This window comes from Trichinella spiralis (genome assembly GCF_000181795.1).
Source record: "Trichinella spiralis strain ISS 195 chromosome Unknown Scfld6, whole genome shotgun sequence".
Taxonomy (NCBI): domain Eukaryota; kingdom Metazoa; phylum Nematoda; class Enoplea; order Trichinellida; family Trichinellidae; genus Trichinella; species Trichinella spiralis.
In genome coordinates, this window is record NW_003526945.1 from 5,033,822 (window position 1) to 5,052,934 (window position 19,113).

At 36.1% G+C, this 19,113-nt stretch overlaps 7 protein-coding genes across 7 annotated transcripts; 3 read left to right on the forward strand and 4 right to left on the reverse strand.

Annotated features, from left to right (window-relative positions):
- The first annotated feature begins 254 nt into the window (after nt 1-254).
- On the forward strand, nt 255-1,329 carry Tsp_11757 (conserved hypothetical protein). Its single transcript, XM_003374121.1, is given in 3 exon segments — nt 255-397; nt 779-887; nt 901-1,329. 3 exon segments carry the CDS (start codon nt 255-257, stop codon nt 1,327-1,329), a joined length of 681 nt encoding a protein of 226 aa, XP_003374169.1.
- Nucleotides 1,330-2,250: 921 nt separating this feature from the next.
- On the reverse strand, nt 2,251-4,125 carry Tsp_11758 (cyclic nucleotide-gated cation channel beta-3). Its single transcript, XM_003374122.1, has 9 exons — nt 4,068-4,125; nt 4,016-4,036; nt 3,680-3,888; nt 3,481-3,624; nt 3,130-3,263; nt 2,999-3,081; nt 2,831-2,913; nt 2,429-2,512; nt 2,251-2,373 (listed from the first exon to the last, which is right to left on the reverse strand). Exons 1-9 carry the CDS (start codon nt 4,123-4,125, stop codon nt 2,251-2,253), a joined length of 939 nt encoding a protein of 312 aa, XP_003374170.1.
- A 2,280-nt stretch (nt 4,126-6,405) lies between these two features.
- Tsp_11759 (phytoene/squalene synthetase superfamily) lies at nt 6,406-7,579 on the reverse strand. Its single transcript, XM_003374123.1, has 4 exons — nt 7,261-7,579; nt 7,017-7,210; nt 6,662-6,916; nt 6,406-6,576 (listed from the first exon to the last, which is right to left on the reverse strand). Exons 1-4 carry the CDS (start codon nt 7,577-7,579, stop codon nt 6,406-6,408), a joined length of 939 nt encoding a protein of 312 aa, XP_003374171.1.
- Nucleotides 7,580-8,813: 1,234 nt separating this feature from the next.
- Nucleotides 8,814-9,831, forward strand: Tsp_11760 (DNA-directed RNA polymerase II subunit RPB3). Its single transcript, XM_003374124.1, is given in 6 exon segments — nt 8,814-8,959; nt 9,028-9,077; nt 9,202-9,266; nt 9,347-9,475; nt 9,493-9,568; nt 9,656-9,831. 6 exon segments carry the CDS (start codon nt 8,814-8,816, stop codon nt 9,829-9,831), a joined length of 642 nt encoding a protein of 213 aa, XP_003374172.1.
- Nucleotides 9,832-11,007: 1,176 nt separating this feature from the next.
- Nucleotides 11,008-11,666, forward strand: Tsp_11761 (hypothetical protein). Its single transcript, XM_003374125.1, has 2 exons — nt 11,008-11,083; nt 11,356-11,666. The coding sequence occupies exons 1-2, from the start codon at nt 11,008-11,010 to the stop codon at nt 11,664-11,666; spliced, it is 387 nt and encodes a 128-aa protein (XP_003374173.1).
- A 326-nt stretch (nt 11,667-11,992) lies between these two features.
- Nucleotides 11,993-13,390, reverse strand: Tsp_11762 (cell division control protein 2). Its single transcript, XM_003374126.1, has 6 exons — nt 13,333-13,390; nt 13,053-13,209; nt 12,879-13,002; nt 12,649-12,819; nt 12,420-12,583; nt 11,993-12,356 (listed from the first exon to the last, which is right to left on the reverse strand). Exons 1-6 carry the CDS (start codon nt 13,388-13,390, stop codon nt 11,993-11,995), a joined length of 1,038 nt encoding a protein of 345 aa, XP_003374174.1.
- A 1,292-nt stretch (nt 13,391-14,682) lies between these two features.
- Tsp_11763a (putative formyl transferase) lies at nt 14,683-19,003 on the reverse strand (the record flags this gene model as incomplete). The annotated part of the gene is made up of 10 exons (XM_003374127.1): nt 14,683-15,029; nt 15,295-15,429; nt 15,538-15,619; nt 16,281-16,459; nt 16,930-17,128; nt 17,199-17,451; nt 17,528-17,979; nt 18,055-18,140; nt 18,415-18,812; nt 18,900-19,003. Coding segments are annotated over 10 exons (2,235 nt in total), but the record flags the coding sequence as incomplete, so codon positions are not given.
- Between the last annotated feature and the right edge of the window lie 110 nt (nt 19,004-19,113).

Genomic DNA, 19,113 nt, shown 5'->3' on the forward strand with positions numbered 1-19,113 from the left:
TAAGCAAACCTTTTTTTTCTTCGACGAATCAATCAATTCTACCGAAAGAATTTGAAATGATTTTGAAATCAAGATTGAAAATTTTTTTTTCCATTTTCTCCAAATAATAATCTGCTTCGAAAGTAAAAAATACACATCCACTGAACAATTTTGAAAGTTCTTTTTTAATATTGCTTTTTTTATTCGTTGAATAAGTGGCAGTTAATTTTTTCCCCACTCGTCGACTTGATAATTTTTGATAAAGATGTTCAAGCATGCGGATTGTTGTGCCAGCCGTTGCTAGACAACGGCAGCGGCGGCTGCTCAGTTCAAGGTACCACTACGGGCGTGGTAGAGATCGAGATGAGCGAGTCGACGAGGTCGGACAATGCCAACGAGGCGACAACAATGGCCAAAAGTGAACCTGAAGCCGACCACACCAAAGAAGAAGAAAATGACCAGCAGTCCAACATTGCTGCAAATCGACACAACAGCAACAACAACAACAACAGCAACAATTCGGTATGCTGTACAATAATTTGAATATTGAATGCAAATTTTTCATTTATTAAATTTGATCTCGGAGAAATGTAAAATTTTTTTGCAAAATGCACAAGGATTGCTTAGAAATATGATAAACTAATCGAAGCAGAGCAAAAAGAAAAGAAAAAGCACTTCAGCATTAAAACTTGGATTACAAATTATGATTTATTGTAAATTGATTTTTTTCATTTAATATATAAATAAATGAAAATTTGTTTTTTCTTTTTTAATGAAATTGCACTTTACAAAATTAGAGTACGGTATCGTCGTCGTGTGTGGTTTCAAATGGAGCCAAGAAGCCGCTTGATCTTTCCAATCAAGATGAATTAATTTCACCTGAGAAAACATCAAAACGACGAAAACAAGTAAATATATCAGTGTGTGTGTGTGTGCATTATATTTATCATTTCTCCTCTCCCTCAGGATTCTTCCGGTCAGTCTTGTACAGTGACAGCTTTGCAAGAAGCGGCCGGATTTCCGGCCAGCTCCTATTTGCAGAGTTTCGCCGCAATACCTGCAAATTACGGAAATTACTTCGCGTCAGTAGATTACGCTAATGGCACCGGCTATGCGGGCAATCCGTACCTTCCCGGTGGTGCATACGATCTTCCACTGTTGTCGAATAGTGATAGAGCACGTCTGTTGGAAAATAGCATAAAAAGATTAGAAAACGACGTGCTCACTAAAAGCTTGTTTCAAATCGATTCCATCGCTTTGAAGCAATTAATCGTGGGCTATCGTGATGCAGCCGCGTTACTCAACCGCACGGCCGACGAATTGGAGCACTTTGTCTCGACCAAGCATTGAGAAGCTGCAATTGGAGAAGAAGAAGAAGAAAATTATTATTATTCTTATTTTCATAAAATAAACCGGAAGCTAAGTGAAAAACAAACCTCCATTATGATTTTTATTTCTCTACTACAATTTTACAGTATACAACGATAACATCCTCCAATTGTTGTATCCTGTTACTCTTAACCTGCTAACTAAGCAACCGTTCAACTAACTACATGGAAAAATTATTTTATTTTATTTCAATCACTGACATGAAATAAACAACTGTGTCAAATGTGTTCTTTCCTATGTAATATGATTTATTTATTAGAAATAAAAAAAGTGAATCTTCTTCCTTTATTTTTTTTTGCTACCAGTCACATTTTCTCTTATTTTTCACATGCATGTTCAACGTATTCAAAAGATTTGTTGTGTATTCAAAATATGATCAATTTTTCTTTTCTGTTGTTCTAAACCCGCTTGATGGGGGACATTTTTGGCTTCGCTGATGTTCATATCTGTTTTCGGCAGTACAAATTATCTCTGGCAAGCAGTTCTCTTAAAAAAGAGAAAAAAACTCAATACAATTTAAAATACAATAATTGAACATTTGTTCAACCTGGCTTTGGTTTCCAAGTGGAGCTTGGCCGACGGATAATCTTTCATTATTTCGTAAAAGTCGCCTTTGTTCAGCACAAACAGCGTTGAAAAGCCACGCGATCGTACGTCGGCTGTTCTTCTGCTAATTTTGCTCACCGACAATAAGCTTGTAAAATATTTTGACCGTCATATTTTCAAATATCATATACACATTTCTCAACTAACTGCATGCATTTCCACTTACATACATACATACATACGTATGTATATATATGTGTGTGTGTACATGCGTACAATGAATCCAAATGACAAAATAATAATATTTTTGTTCATACTCAATAATTTCACAAGTGTTTACCTTATTTCACCGAACACACTTCCTTCGTGCAGTGTTGAAAGCAGCTGATTACCATCTACACCACCATAAACTAGCAGTACACCTTTGCTGACAATGTACATTTCTCGACCAACTTCATTCTTGGAATAAATATTTTCAAGAAAATAAAAAAAATTATTTTACAAATTAAAATACCTTTCTACAAACAAAATCTCCTGGCAAATACACAACCGACTGCAGTTTCAACACCAAATCCCGCAACAAGCCCTTCTCACATTCCTAGATTATTAATATTGATTTGAAGGAAGAAGAAGAAGAAAAAAAAGAAATGCAAATTTTGTTATTTTCCTAAATTCCCACCTGAAATAATTCCACTTTTTGCAGCATATCATAGTTGACAGAAATTGTCATGTCAATTTGAAGATTTGTGGGCAATTTGTCCAAAATGGTACTTTCATCTTGAAATTACAAAACCAACTGAATTGGAATAAATTTGAACAAAAAAATTTGAAAAACCCACTCAAAATCTTCTGTTCTTTCCAAGTGTAAGTGAACCATTGTCGAACTTTTTCCTGCAATTCTTTGGGCACGTCAAACTGTTTGCACAGTTGAATTGCCGAATCCATCGCGTGCTTGAATTCGTCTCGAATTTTGTTCGCCGTAGAGATGATATCGTAAATCTGAATTGCAATTTGAACAGAACACTTTGAACAAAGAGAGAAAGAGAGAAAGCAGCGATGCTTCTTGAATCAAGTAGCACCTCACCTGACCAAGTAGCATGGCAAAAGCGAACGTGCCCATCATCCAACAGCAAATCATGTAAATGCATTCGATTACGTTCGTCGGATCTGGATTATTTCCAATGGAAATGCCCAATTTTGTGGCAAAATAGAAACATCTCAAATAGGCATTGCCGCAGCCGTCGTACAGGAATACATTGCTTCCAATGCCGATCCAAAATGAAAGCAAATAATATATGCAAGCGTTGCAATGGATCATGTAAACAACATAGCTGTACAATTTTCCAATTCTACAAATGATATGAGAGGTATTTTATTTTATTTTATTGTTTTTCTAAATTTTTCATCTTGATTTCCTTTTCCCTAGCATACCTCAAGATGAACGGATTTTTACAAGCACTATCAGCCAGTGCAAAAAGTTCCCAAAATGACGTGATCTGAAATTTTGCATTGGAAAAGAACAGAGCTTCTTCATTGCTTTTTAGAACATATTCAAAAATGACTTACTTTAAGCATTCGGGGTAGTCGAAGTGTGGATTTGAATCTCAGAGAAGGCAAAATGTACAACAAATCCAACGGAAGCAATGAAAGCAAGTCAGTTTTGAAGAGCCAACTTTTCAGGTAATGCTTTCTAAGTGTTGGTAGATCGGTCTGAAAAAGCTTCTCATAAACGACAACACAAACAACTACAAGCAGATATTCTCACTATAGTAATACCACTTTGCACAACTTGCAGTCGACATTTCACCAACACCATGTCCAAGATGTAGACCAAATCGCATAAATAATCAAATACGAACCAATAAAATGAATTGGACGCATCTTGAACAAAAAATGAACACCTGAGCGGTATAACGATCGCATTGTACGCAAAGCAGAGCGTCACGAACGCGAGCCAAAGCAAATATTGTCTACCTTGAATTCAATCATAATATTTGCATATTTTTCACAATTATGCAAAACAGAAACAGCAACTCACAGTGCCTGTCGATGGATTTTTTGAAAGCAGATCTGAAATCGATGGCAAAAAAAGATTCTTCACCTCCACCATTCGGGGCGTTGTCTAAAACGACAAACATACAGGTGAAACAAACCGTCCCAATTGGGGTAATTCAATTGACAGACAGACGCTTGTACTACACCTTGCTTCATTCTTGCATCTCTCAATCGAACAATTTTCTCCTACGACAATTTATTCCATTTTTCCCGTGATCCGTGAGTGTCTCGTTTTGATTTTACTCATATGTGAGAAGAAAATATTCTTCCACAATCGTCGCTGCGTGCACAATTTACGAACAAATCAAAGCAGAATCAGAAAATTGAAATTTTTTAATAATAAATTTTTTGCACTTCCAAACGCGCCACAGCGCAGTTTGCAGGCAAGGAGACAGATTTCAACTTGATCCAATCTCAATACGAGTAAATAATGGATTTGAATTGAAAAGATGCGGAAGTTAATTATGCTTCATCAAATTATTGGAAATTCATGTTTCATGCGTTCAATTGAAATGCTAGTTAGAATTTGCATTTCCACTCTGGATATTCAATCTGGACGCTTGCACACTTTGCCCGCACAATAAAAATTTATTACTTCATTGAATAATGAAAAAGCACAACTTAGTTTTCAGTAATGAAATCAAAAAAAAGAAAAAGAAAAAATTGCCTATGCTTGAATAATTATGTAAAATATTATTTCAAAAAAAAAGAAATTTGTCATATAAATCATGATCAATTTCATCGGATGCGATGTGCTGTATAGACTATTTTTCATTGCTCATCATCAGGCAAGCATTGACTGTACCTGTGCTATGGAGAAGACAAATCGATGAAAACTAATTAAATTATGCTTATAATATTGTAAAATCTTTTCTGCTCCAACTGACAACGGTTGCCATGAGCTTCAAAAGAAATGAACAAATGAACAGTGCTAATGTTCGTTAAGCTGAAGTGCAAAAATTGGAAAAACGCATCTGACTGCAGCTTGACCGGCAATTAATTCTCGCATTCAACTAACCGACACAGAAGATTCCCGTTTCCATACTACAGCTTTGATTAACTTTGCAACCAACAGTTATCAGTCGGCACAAAATAATTACAACCAATTATATGCACGTTGTGTAAAGATGACAAATATATTTATAAATAAGCTTGCCTTTTAGTCTTTTACCCGCCACCCAATCTCGCTAATTATCCCTGCTGAATGACTTGCACATCCATATATAATATTAGTTCAGTATGATAAAGTTTTCAGTTGGAGATTTAAAATTTTCACTTTAGAATTAAAATTATTGATAATGAACATTTGTTTATATCAAAGTAAATTAAAAAAACATCAAAACCAACGATCATTAAAAAGAAAAATCATCTACATCTAGCATGTGCACACCATCCATAATATAATAGTAACACTTATACTTAAATAGATTAAACAAACATTGGACATTCCATGTCAGGGCAATTTACATATTTCAACTATAAACTTATTTAAACAATTCTTCTCACTTTTTCAACTTAAAAAGCATATCAAAATCACAATAATTATTTATTGATCTGAAAACTGCAAACACCATCCAATTTGGCATTGAATATTGTTTACTAATTATAATTGAAAAGTTGTACTTAGTTGTGCTTGATTGTAACTGATAAAAACATGCATAGGTGTATATTTTTAAAATTACCTGGTTTTGTAGTTGTTTCCATCAACGAAGGGATTGTATTCACAAATGCAAACCGCTCGAAGTGCAGGTAGAAACGTATGCAAAACAAGCAGTAGATGGGTGCATTTGCTTTGCTTTCGAAGCTGCATAAAATTTCACCAACCGCTACTCTGAGTCATGATGTGACAGTTCGAACAATGGCCTATGTGATTACTTTATCCGGTAATTGAATTGACAATTCTGCCGTTGGATAGTGCATCGAGTAGAAACTAATGATATCGCATCCTGCAGATTAAGATGTATTGAGGCGAACTGTTGGAGAAAGAAAGATCAACTTTTCCATGGAAACATACTTGCTGATCAGTTGACTTTTATTCATCATAAAAATAATTTCCTCTAATTAATTGAAAATAAGAATGATTTCATTAAAAAATATGAAAAACATAAATTAACAATGAATAATTTATTAAAATTAACTTATCAAACAACAGTATGGAAAACAACTTTGAAAAAAAATAATAATAAACAGTTTGTATTATTGTATTTGCATATTTTTGCATTGTAAAACTCTTGTGGAAATAACTTTCAAAGTCAATGAAGTAACAATCCAATTATTAATAATTTTTTACATTCAAAAATATAAACAAAACATTAAACATTATACAGAGATCAAAACAACTTACAATTATACTGTACAATGGACAATAGCTGAGTGTTAAACTAACCGCTGCAAGGGAAATCTTTTCTCATGCTTTAAATTTGCGTGAAAGTAATTTCAAAAAAATTGAAATAATCGCTGCTTGCACAATCTGAATACCAACGAAAGAGACGTTCGACGTGTTTCAGCGTTGAATACATCGTAATTGTAGCGCCTCAAAAGGGCCAAATGATGATCAACGACGACAGCAAACAGCAAAGCAGGATAGGCTTGTTTGAGAATTGTTTTCTGAACAGAAAAATTTCCAACATTGAAATGTCAAAAGAAAAATTTCAAACGAAATGCAACGCATGAAAATCTCCCTCAAACCTACCGTCAACTTTCTTGCTTCTGACACGTGGCGATCCGCGTGGTCGGCAATGTCCCGTATTACGGTAGCCCATTTCGACGAATCTTCCAGTTGTCCACCGAATTCTGTAAAATTGTGCAATTTGAGCAAATCCAACGGCAACAGGATTTTTCTTTCCGCTGCGAGATGTGGTATTGAACGAATACTGTTGACCAAACCCAAAGCTTTGCCCAAATGACCAGCGGCGCCAATCGCTTCACTCTGTTCAACATTGCAAATCTGAAAATTTTTCAAACTAAACAACAATAACAACAAAAAAATTTAATAAAAAAATGCCAAAACGTTTTCAAAGAATATCAACTTTCACTTGCATCATTACTTGCAAAATCAAATACAGCACTGTGGAAAAGGTGCGCTCGAAATAGTCTTCCATAATTCGCAACGAACGGTACTCTTCCGCACCAAGCCAGTGGCGTCGAGCTTCAACCAAATCCAACAGCCACCTTTTTGACAGCTTGTATTTGAGCGCCGATTCGGCCAGCGTCACCGCCACCGGATGTTCAGGAATGTTGCCTGAAAATTTTGAAATGCAGTTGAAACAAAACTTAAAACAACCGCCGTACCTTTATATATGCCGTGCACGACTTCTTTCCAAAATTCAATCCGACCATGTCGACTCTGCCTAGAGCTGCAGCGTGCCGGGATGCTAGCCAGTTCAACGTTGAAAGCTTGAATGGAAAAGACGGCCGATTTGTATTTGGCGGGCATCATTGACGTGCACAGGAAACTTTCGAAATCCGACCGACGAACAAGAGACATACAGTAGAAGTAGGGATTTTCGTATTTATTCAAATTCCAAGACAAAAAACGACACAAATGAGCGCTGCCGGAACAGCCGGGAACATTGTTCACCAAGTGCACGCAATTCACCAGTGAGAACATTTCTTACTGTTCGTAAAAATATTTACAACTTTCAAAATTTAATCATCCATTTGTTACGCATTTTCTTCTATTAAGTATGAATTTGATAAAAGAACAATTTTTCTAAATTGATATTTCACGTTAAAATATCTCACTTTTAATATTTACCTTAAAATAAATCAATTCTATTTATTTATTTTTCCAATTAACTAAATATTAAAGCAATATTCAACTTTACAGTAATATTGATTTTCATGTTTGTTATTTTTTAATTTGAATTTTTTCAAATTGTTGCAATTTTTCTTTCAAATTTGAAATTATAACAATGCCACTAATCGCATTGCTCTGTTTCAAGATTTGGCTTTATTTCTGAACGGCATTTTCGATACTCGTGCAAAATCAACTTTTTGATTAATTGTTTCTAAATAAAATATATTAATTTCGGTTTTTGTTTTATTAAAAATAGAATTTTTTGATTATAATTTTCGTAAACAAGCTCGTAACCACTGGCATCAGAAAATGAGCACACGGGGACAATGCCCTGAGAAATTTTCTGCATCCCAGCAGCACCAGTTTGCCAGAAAAATTGTAAAATTTTTAAACTACATTCATCGTAGTAAAAATGAAAAATAAAAATAAGTTCTCAAAAAATAATTAAAAAATAAAAAGATATAATCACAATTATTCCTGTACAAAATGGTGAATGAGATGAATGATCAGAGAAAAAAATTTTGTTGTCATTACTTTTCCTTTCAAATAGTAGAATGTTCAGTGGGCCACAGTTAAAGAAATATTTATAAATTGGTATAAATATAATTTTATTTATTTAAACAAATTTAACCGTTCAATAAACTCAGTGAACAGCGTTGCAAAGCTGATGTGGAATGCATATTGGAAAACATTCAAAAACGAGCAACCTTCAGTAAGAAAGCATGCATTCAGATATGAAAACATGATAAAATAAATAATGACAGGTAAAAATTTGTTACGTCAGCATTGTGGATTTTTCAATACAGTGCAAACAGTGTATATGCCATTTCCTCCAAAATGAGAAAACGTTAGCTTGCAAGCAAATGAATAAACATACATGCTGACATTTTCATTCGTGCAAGTCTAATGATCGATTATCGTCAGAAGCCAAACGAGACGTTTTGCAATTTTCTGTGCGAGACTGAAATTCAGCTTCATTGTGGTTTGACTGTAAAAAAAGCATTTGCTTTTATTTTCCAACCAACTTTTAATTCTGATATACAAAATGTCTTCAAACGTTGGCAACCAGTATGAGAACTCCGATTCAGAAAGTGACGAATGGCAAGACGAGAAAATATGCAAAGTAGAGATAGATATTATTCAGCTCAACGATGAAGTGATCAAATTTTCATTAGCAAATACCAGACTGAGGTAAGCTGTTCTTTGAGTTCTCTAAAAAGAAAAAAAGTAGCCAATTCAATTGGGTCTTCCTATTTCAGCTTTGCTAACTGCTTGCGTCGAATTTTCATAGCCGAAACACCATGCCTTGGTAAAGGTGCCTCTCATTGTCATTGCAGGAAAATTGCACTAGCATAATCAATCTTCGTTCCTTTCAGCAATTGACTGGGTCAAAATCAACAAAAACACATCGTTTTTCTGCGATGAATTTTTAGTTCACCGTCTTGGCTTGCTTCCACTTACCTCAGATGAGACTGTCAGTCGGATGCGTTTTGCCAGGGTAGAAAAATTATTGAAATTATCTTTTTCATTTTTCCGCCAACAATCATTCATCTGGCTTCAATCGGAAATACCGTTAAGGAATGTCAGTGCAGTGATCACTGCAGCGAATGTGCCGTGCAATTGACTTTGGAAAAACAGTGCCGTGATGAAAGTACGCACGTTGTCAGCACGGCTGATTTGAAATCCCAAGATCCACGCGTGATTCCGGTAGGCGAAATTTTCAGCTTCATCAATTCAAAACTGACCAAAAGAATACAATGCACTTCAGGCTTGCGGATCGCAACGGAAAGCTGTCGACGAGTACGTGGAAAACGACGGTGCTGAACAATTTTTCATCTCACTTCAACAAATATTGAACATATTTCCATAATTTTCTTTCAAATACAGAAATAATTATTGCCAAACTGTGCCGAGGTCAAGAATTGAACGTCGTCTGTTTGGCCCGTAAAGGAATTGGCAAAGAGCATGCCAAGTGGAACCCGACGGCCAGTGTCGCATTTGAGTACGATCCGGACAACGCGCTCAGGCACACAACATACCCGAAGCCTGAAGAATGGTATTAAATGCTCAATGGAAAACTCATTTCATAAGATGTCGACTTTCAGGCCGAAAAGCGAATACAGCGAATTGGAAGACAGTGAAAGTAAGTTTCAAAATGCAACATCAATTATTGCCAATGTTAAAATCTCGCTTTCGGCACCAAACTTCACTCTTTAATTGGCCAGTATTGGTCGCTGTTGTAGCACAAGCACCAGCAATTCTTTACGGAGAGCCGAGAAAATTTTGGATGGCAGTAGAAAGCACAGGCTCGCTGAGACCAGAAAACATCGTGCTGTTTGGCATAGCGCAGCTGAGAAAAAAACTCACCGATCTGCATTCCCATTTAGCCGTTGAAGAAGCCAAAGTGGAACTGATAGTTTAGCATTGTTGAACTTGAAGCAGAAAATAATTAAAATTATCAAATTCAACCAACTGAGCGTGTGCATGAATAAATTCAACAAAATCATCTAAACACCAAATGAGGGTTTGGCAACCAACAGGCTGATTCTTTGACCTCGACATACAATATAAATACATTTGTACCCAAATTCACATATTTTAAATGAATAAAGTTAAAAGTCTATTGTATAAGAAAATAAATCACAATGCCAACTTTATTTCATGCTGAAAAGTATCTTCTACAGTAATACCACAATAATCTATATGAAAATCCATACGAACAAAACGTGCACAATAATACTCAATTGTATTAAATGTTCAAGTAGAATACTTATTTATCATCCGTTACAGCGGAACACACTGGAACAGAAAACGATAAAATCATTAATATAAAACGCAAAATTTCAGCTCGTTGTCAATTTCTTCGAGTGCCCTTTTCAATTTTTCAACCTTGCGTGGGTCTGCACCGTTTCGTTTTACTACTTTTAGGAATCTTTTCAGCGTTTTGTAAGCCTCTATTGCATCTTTAATTGTCAAAGTTGTCATCGGGACATTTCCTAAATCAAATTATTTTATTATACCAACACTAATTGATAATTTCATTCACCATGAACGTCAACGTTATTTTCACAGGGGCTTTCTTTACTTTTTATTTCACTCATGTTTAAGTTTCGTTTTCAGTGGAAAAGGGAAAATTTTAATGTTGAACAAAAATCTCGATCAGTTATCACTGCATTTCAGCGCAATTCACACAAATCAGTTCAGAAATTGAACAACCATTCTTACTGTAAATATGTGAAATGCAAGCATTTAACGCAATTATTATTCAACAAATTCAGTTGAAACTTATTGAAACAATATTATGCGATCGAATTAGTTGAACTGAATTTATTTGATGAAAAATAAAACAATTGCTTCACCTGACAACATATAGACAATAAATTTGTGAGCAGACAAAAAGTACAACTTTCAACAATGAAATGTTAATACTGTTGGTTATTATGTATTATATATAATAATTTAAAAGAAGAACATTTTTAATACAAAATTATGCTGGAAATTTTTTAAAGAATAATATTTTAACTTTCTGTAAAGGAAATTTACAACCATAATGCAATAAAATGACGAAGTAATTTTCAAAATTACAGTACAGTATTACTTGATTTGGCGGAGTGCGAGCAATATTAACAATGGTATTCACGAATGGGCAAGTGCAATAATTTTTTTGACAATAAAATTTGCTCTGACAGACGATTTCACGCTATTCAAATGGCGCAAAATCCAACCGATTCAAGCAGTTGAACTTTGTCGCCGTTGGGAGCGTTCACTTCTTTTTCGCTGTGGATCGCCGTTACATTCTACAAGATCAGAAAGTTGTTCGCGATCGAAATTAACGACGAAAAAGTTGCCGGATTATTTATTTATTGTACTGAAAGTTCGCCGAATATTGGACAAATAATTTATTTCATAGCTCTTTTGGTTATATGAAACTTAATGTGCCATTTAATAATAATAATAATAATAATAATTGTCAATTTGGATTGTTTCGGCAAACGTAAACTGTTTGCTTGTTTGTTGTTGTTGTTGTGCTTGATAACGATGAACAGTAGTAAAAAACAACAAGTCAAATCACAAGCAGCATTTAATTATAAAACCTCGAACCAGTTTCTCAAAAATCATAATCATCTTTGTAATCACAATTTATAAAATGCTAAAAAAGTCACCAACCACCACAGAATTTTAAATTACCGATAAAATCATTAAATTACGATTAAAAATCTGTGACTAATTATTTATGCTAAAATGCTGCTGCTTGAAATCATTCATTCGTCCGGGACAAAACCATAAGATGGCAATTTGGTCTTGTCCAAATCGTCGAAGTACTGGTCCTTCAGTATCTTCTTCGCATTGATGCGAGCCGCTGGATCGTACACAAACATTTTCTACAATTTGAACATTCTCATTCAACACTGTTACATAAACTTCAACAAAAAAGTTGCACATTACCAACAACAAGTTGAAGCCTTTGTCGTTCAAGTGCGGCACGTAACGACGCAAGTTGCACTCGCTCCAAACCGGAAAATCAATACGAAAATCCGGCAACGTACTAACACCATTCCACTTGTCATCGTCCGGGGTACCGAGGATGCTAAAAAGAAAAGAAAATTAACTCAACACGCATATGAACGTAAATTATTTCTAATAAACATACCGAAAGATGCGGAACAGTTGGTCAATTTCCGAATCCCCATGGAACAACGGTTTTCGGGTAGACATTTCCGCAAAAATGCACCCCAACGACCAGATGTCAACGGGCAACGAATAACGCGCCGCTCCCAGCAACACTTCAGGCGCGCGATACCACAACGTCACCACCTAAATTAACAAATTCAGAGTAAAAGAATGTAAAAAATGAAGGCGACAGTCGAACGGGATAATACTTCGTGAGTGTAAGGACGAACTGGGACGCCCACTGCACGTGCCAAACCAAAATCTGCGATCTTAATGTTCCCATTGTTGTCAATCAATAAATTTTGTGGCTTCAAGTCACGGTGCATGATGCGGCGCATGTGACAAAAGCACAGTGCTTCGGTGATCTGGTAACAATAGCTCTGAAATTGGTTCAATGCAGTAATTTGAACAATCAAGCCACACGATCAAGCTGACATACTTTGACCTTGCTTTCGGGTATCAACTGCCCGGGAGGCAGGGAGTCCATGTACTTGCGCAGATCCATGGACAAATACTCGAAAACCAAGTACAAGCGTGCGTTTTCCAAGATGACATCATGAAGCCTAAAATTTCAATTAAATACTTCTTTTACACAAATTTGAAATCAATTTACTTGACAACGTTCGGGTGACGAGCCTCCTTCAACATCGAAATTTCACGAATCGCTGTCGATGGCACACCGTCAGCTTCGTTTTCCAGACGAATCTTCTTCAGTGCCACCATCTCATTCGAATCGCGAAGGCACGCCTTGTAAACAACACCATATGTACCTAATGTGATAAACAAACAAAAGTAAAACTTAAGCAATCAACAGTGAAAGTTATAACACTTCGTCATTTGAATGGAATTAATAATTAAAAAAATGTTTAAATAATAAAAAGTTATAACAATACCTTCACCGATCTTCTCAAGACGAACAAACTCTTCCAATCGGCTTCTTGTCGGATCCATTTCAGAAACAGCAAACCACAAGCTGCGCCAACGAAACACTAACTACCAACGCGGTAAGAATACAGTAAGCAGGTCAAAGCTAAGTGTCCCTAAAGATCAGAACTAGTTTACTGTAGTTAAAACAATTTTGAAATTCATAAAATTGAAAATATTACTGAATAACTGAAAATTTAATATTTAAAATTTTAATTTGTAAATTTTTGATCAAATTAGCGTTTTAATGTTTATTTTTTAAATTAATATTTTGAATTTCCTAACAATTTACGCTGGCACAGTGACATCGTCTTTTTTGGTTTTAGTTGCAGTTTAAGATAATATTTATAATTTTCAAATTATTTATCATTTAAACTGTATTATTAAAATAGTTTTTCTTGCTGTTTGAAAAATGTTGTACTGTACACAATAGTTTTGTTTTTATCATGAATTAACTGGTTGTTTCTTTTGATAGATTTTTTTAAAATTTATATTTATTTTTAATATTAACGTAATTTTACAAATCATCCCTATTTTTATTGTTTTACTTGGTATAACTTAAAAATTTACTATCGTGACCTAGTTATGAATTTGAAAATGTTTTCACTATTTGAATTGTGTAGTGAATGAAAAAACCGTTTTGATGAAATTTCAACTCATTTTCGATTAATTTATCACACTGAGCAGTGATTTGAAGGAGAAAATATTGGCATTCAATTAATACCTGCATAACATTTACGTGGTATATTCTGAAAATTCTGAAAATAGGCAGCAGGCAACATTTGAAAATTATTTCAATAATTTACATTGTTGTTGTTTTATGCGTTAATTGAATTAAAAATAATTTTTCTTTGCTCTTTGTTAATTGAAAAATATACAAGAAACAGAAATGCAAAAATATGATTTTCATAATTACAGATGTTTCTTGTGTGCAATGTATGCTGAATTACAGCTCGAAAAATTGAAAACTTATTATTTATACAAATTTTTAAGCTAAAAAATAAAAACATATCAAAAAATATACATATTGCCTGTTTACAGTTTGCCGAATGCCATTGAAAGCGAAGCGTACAATCAATTTTCTCATTTTCATTAAAATACCAATTGTGAAAAATCATCGACTACAATGAAATGTGAGAAAATGCTTTATTCTGTTACTTGTTCTTTTTGTTGTTGTTGTTGTTGTTTAACAAAATATCCAAATAAAGCAACAATGCACTGAAGTGAAGCATTGTACGGTTAAAGTGTTCGGTTTCAAAATGCAAATGTCAGGGGATTAAAAAAAGAAACATATAAAAAAGCCATAAATGGAAAATTGTTCATTTGTGATCCGTGATCGGCAGTTTTGTCCAGTGCGCTTTGCCGTCGTTTTGCCGGACAACGTCCCCTCTTACCACGTGGTCCAACGCCTTCGGATAGAGGACATTTTCGACCGCTTTCACACGGTCGCGAAGTGATTGCTCACTGTCGTCAGGATGGACGGCGACGCTGTCTTGTAAAATTATCCCGCCTGGATCGTTACCAGCTTCGACAAAATATACAGTACAGCCGGAAATTCGCACGCCGGCTTGCAGTGCGGATTTGTGCGGTCGCGGTCCGCGGAACATTGGAAGCAACGACGGGTGAATGTCGATCATCTTGCCCAGCCAATTGTTGACCAACGGTTCTGAATACAACAAACAACCAATCAAGCCACAGGCGACAAAGCACACACGGGCGAGGGAAAGATAAAATGCAAATACCAGAAAGGGTTCGATTGAAGCCCGCAAGGCAGACAAATTCCACTTGTTTCGACGTGAGCAGGTTTTGAATTTGTTCTTCAAAATCTTCACGCGATTTGTCTTCGTGGGAGACAATCTAAAGTTGATATTCAATATTCCGAAATCACGCCACTCCCTCTTCCCCCCCCACACCCCCACATCCCCTCTCACCAACCGATGTTTCGATGTCTTCTTCTTCCGCTTTCAACAACCCCGAAGCCGTTTCAACGTTACTGATTACCAGTACAATTTCATAAACAGACGCGGCTTTTTTCGACGAGTGAATCAAAGATAGCATATTCGATCCTGAGCAGCAAAAAAAAATAAATAAGAAGAATCCCTAATAAACTCATTAAAATATACAATGTCGCGTGTTCATTTACTTCAGATGAATAATTTGATCAAATCAATTACCTGATCCAGAGATAAGTATAGCAACTCGCTTTCTATTCATATGATTGGCGTTCGATAAAGTAGGAACTAATTTATTTTCTTGCTGAAATGCCACTTCCAGATTTTCAAGTTCCACTTTATTATGATCAACTAAAATCACAACAAATCAACATCTTAATTCTAGCAGATCCACTACAGTCATATTATCATCATTTTAAGGTTTAGTACTGCTATTATTATTATTCACTGTTCACCATCTGAATCGATCTGTCTGTGAGTGCACAGTTTAAAATTGTGGTAATAAGAAAAATTAATATGCAAAGTAATCAACAACTGTACCGCGTTCCGATTCTAACTTTTCCGTCGAATCAGTTTCTAAATATACAAAAAAAAGTGAGAAATCAAGCGAGAAAAAATGATTAAACAAAACAAGAAGCAAAACGCTGCTGCACTTGGTTTCTCGACAGTTCCAATTTTGAAAAACCGTTCGGACCTGGACTGGAGATGCGCCTCGACATAGGAAACATCTTTACGTCCGACGATCAACACCATCCCAATGCCGCAGTTGAAAACGTTCACCATTTCCGAAGCAGAAATACTTCCGGCAGATGCTAGCCAGAGAAATTCCTTTCAAAAAATCAAACACAATTTTATCCACAATTGAAGAAGGAACAGTTATTTTCAACGTCATAACAATAATAATAATAATAATAATAATAATAATAATAATAATAATAAATTTATTGATCAAGTGGAACACTTACATCAGGTATGGGCCATGTGGACATGTCGATTTTGGCAATCAGATCAGAAGGCAAAATACGCGGAATGTTGTCGACAAGACCACCGCCGGTGATATGCGCCGCGCCCTTCACTCGGCCACTGCGTAACAGTTCCAGCAATGTGTTGACGTATATTTTGGTCGGGAGGAGTAAATTGATAGCTTAAAACAAAAAAAAATAATAATGGGATGATTTCAATTTTTCTTCTGCTGCTTGTTCACTACCGACTGTCTGTTGAGGATTCCACGGACAAGGATCGTTCAGTTCAATATTCTGAGATTCGAGAACACTCTTGATCAGGCTGTATCCGTTGCTGTGAAAGCCGTTCGAAGCGATGCCAATAATCACGTCGCCGTTTTCCATGCTAACGAAAACACAAACGTGCCGTTAAATTTTCACTGAACACAACAAGTCAAACACGCACACACCGCTGCTTTGCAGGCAAAGCAATTTGACTTCTCTCTACCGCCCCGACGGCAAAGCCGGCCAATTCAAATTCTCCCCGGGCGTACAGGCCGGGCATGCAAGCGGTCTTGCCTCCTAATTGGGCAAACGATAATTTGTTCAACAGATCCGGGGAATAGGAAACTTTGAAGAAAAATAAATTTGTTTTTTTCTTTTTCAAATTTACCAATCAAAGAACATCCCGCTTCCAAGCAACCCTTGGCAATACCCTGCAAAAGTGCCAACAACACTTCCTCTCGTAGATCAGTCTGAGCAATGCAGTCCAAGAAGAACAACGGTTCAGCATTGCGAGTTAGAATGTCGTTCACGCACACGGCCACCAAATCCACTCCAATAGTGTCGTATTGTTTTGCTTTGGCGGCAATCTAAAATTCAAGAATGCAAAAGCAAAAAGAGAGAAAGAAAGAAAAATGCAAATGTCGCCTTTGCTCATACCATAAGTTTCGTACCGACACCATCGGTACCGGAAATCAGAATAGGATCTCTGTATCCGGACAGACGCAGATCGAAAGCTGCACCATATTCACCCAGCTGGCTGTAATCCAATACTCCAGATCCTGGTCTGACAATTGGTTGGCAGACGTGAACCAAAGATTTGACCAAATCGTCTGCAAACGAAAATTCCATGTCACATTCACTGTCTACGAAAGATGTTTCCGATTCGGGATCTGACAAGAGGCCAAAATTTCTACAGCACAGTGAACGGTTGAAAATTCAATACTGATTCATTCATCTTGACCAAAGTTTGTCGAGTTCTCACTTACGGTGGCAAAAAGCCGTTGCCAATGTCAGAACGATACTGAACACCTTTGAAATTGATACACTGGACCGCATCGTAGGCTTTCTTCCTGGCAAATCGAAATGTATTGCCAACACCGACCAGGCAAAGAACCCGGCCGTCGCTAGTCACCGGCAAACCGCTACTATCGGCCTTTGTTCCAGAGTGGAATACTAGCACGTCACTGCAATGCTGCTCAAGTCCTGGATAATCGCAGAATAACTTCTTGGTTTCAAATTTTTGGAAATTTCCATTCGAAATACCTTCTATTGGATAGCCGGTTTGAACGTTCGACAACACCGGATAGCCGCTAGCAGCTAACAGTATGCCGCAACTGAATTGACCCTGTTTCCAACGGATGTTGCACTGGGAAAGAGTTTGATCCGTGCAGCAGAGTAAAATTTCCAACAAATCCGTTTCCAACAACGGCAACAGAACCTGTGATAAAATATTTGAAAATTTAAATTTGGGCTAATTTGAAAAAAAGTAGGTGGAATAATTTTCGTCACAAACTTGCGCTTCTAGATCACCAAAAGTGGAATTGAATTCCAAAACGCGAATGCCAAATTCGGTGATCATCACATCGGCGTGCAGAACTCCTAAACATTTGACATTAAGGCTTTCTTGATTGTTTTTTTTACGTTTTAATTTATTCAAATTTTATTTCACGAAATAAACTGCACCTTTGAATAGTTTGCCCTCTTCTCGTAGGATGTTCACAACTTTTTGCAATATACACTCTTCGATAAAGCGTATATGTTGGACAGTTATCTGAAGAGAAAGTTTGGAAAGTGTATTGAATACACGAATAAGAGAATAGAATGAAAACAAAAAATATCCATACATCCAAATATGGACAGCACGCGCCCATACCGTCAGTATTGGGTCCGCAGTTGTTGTCAAGAAGACGTTTGTAATTTTGAACCAGAGGCATCACTTTCACACAATAACCATCGGTAAAGCAAAGGGCCAAAAATTGGAAAATATTATTAGCAAACAACTGCATGTAATAAACAGCCAGTTTAGTCGACTTACGGACAATTCTTTGCCGACTAGGAAATTTTCGACTACAATCTCCTTTCCAGCGGCTGAGTGCACTTCTTTCTGAAATGAGCAGCCATATAAGCAAACGAACCGACAATTCCCATTGACTCACGTTGATCAAATCGTCAACTGCACTGCAAGCTTCGTCGTCGCTGGTGCCAACATACACACTACTGCCAGACGCTGTCGGACTTGAAGCTTTCACCACCCAGGCGTCGTATTCGCAGCTGAAATGCAAATTTAACCGTTTGAAATTAACAACTTATCAACGATGATTGATGAACAATCGATTATTAATTTCACGTTTCACAGACCGTTTGATGTGCGATTTCGCTTTCTCAGAGTCGGTGAAAATTTCAAATTCCGCCGTGGGAATGTCAAAACGTCGCATGAACAATTTCGCATATGCTTTGCTACTCTGAAAAGAAACAAATAAAGCAACAATTTAAAATTTTCACAATCTTCTTCAAATATATATATATATATATATATATATATATATATATATATATATATATATATATATAT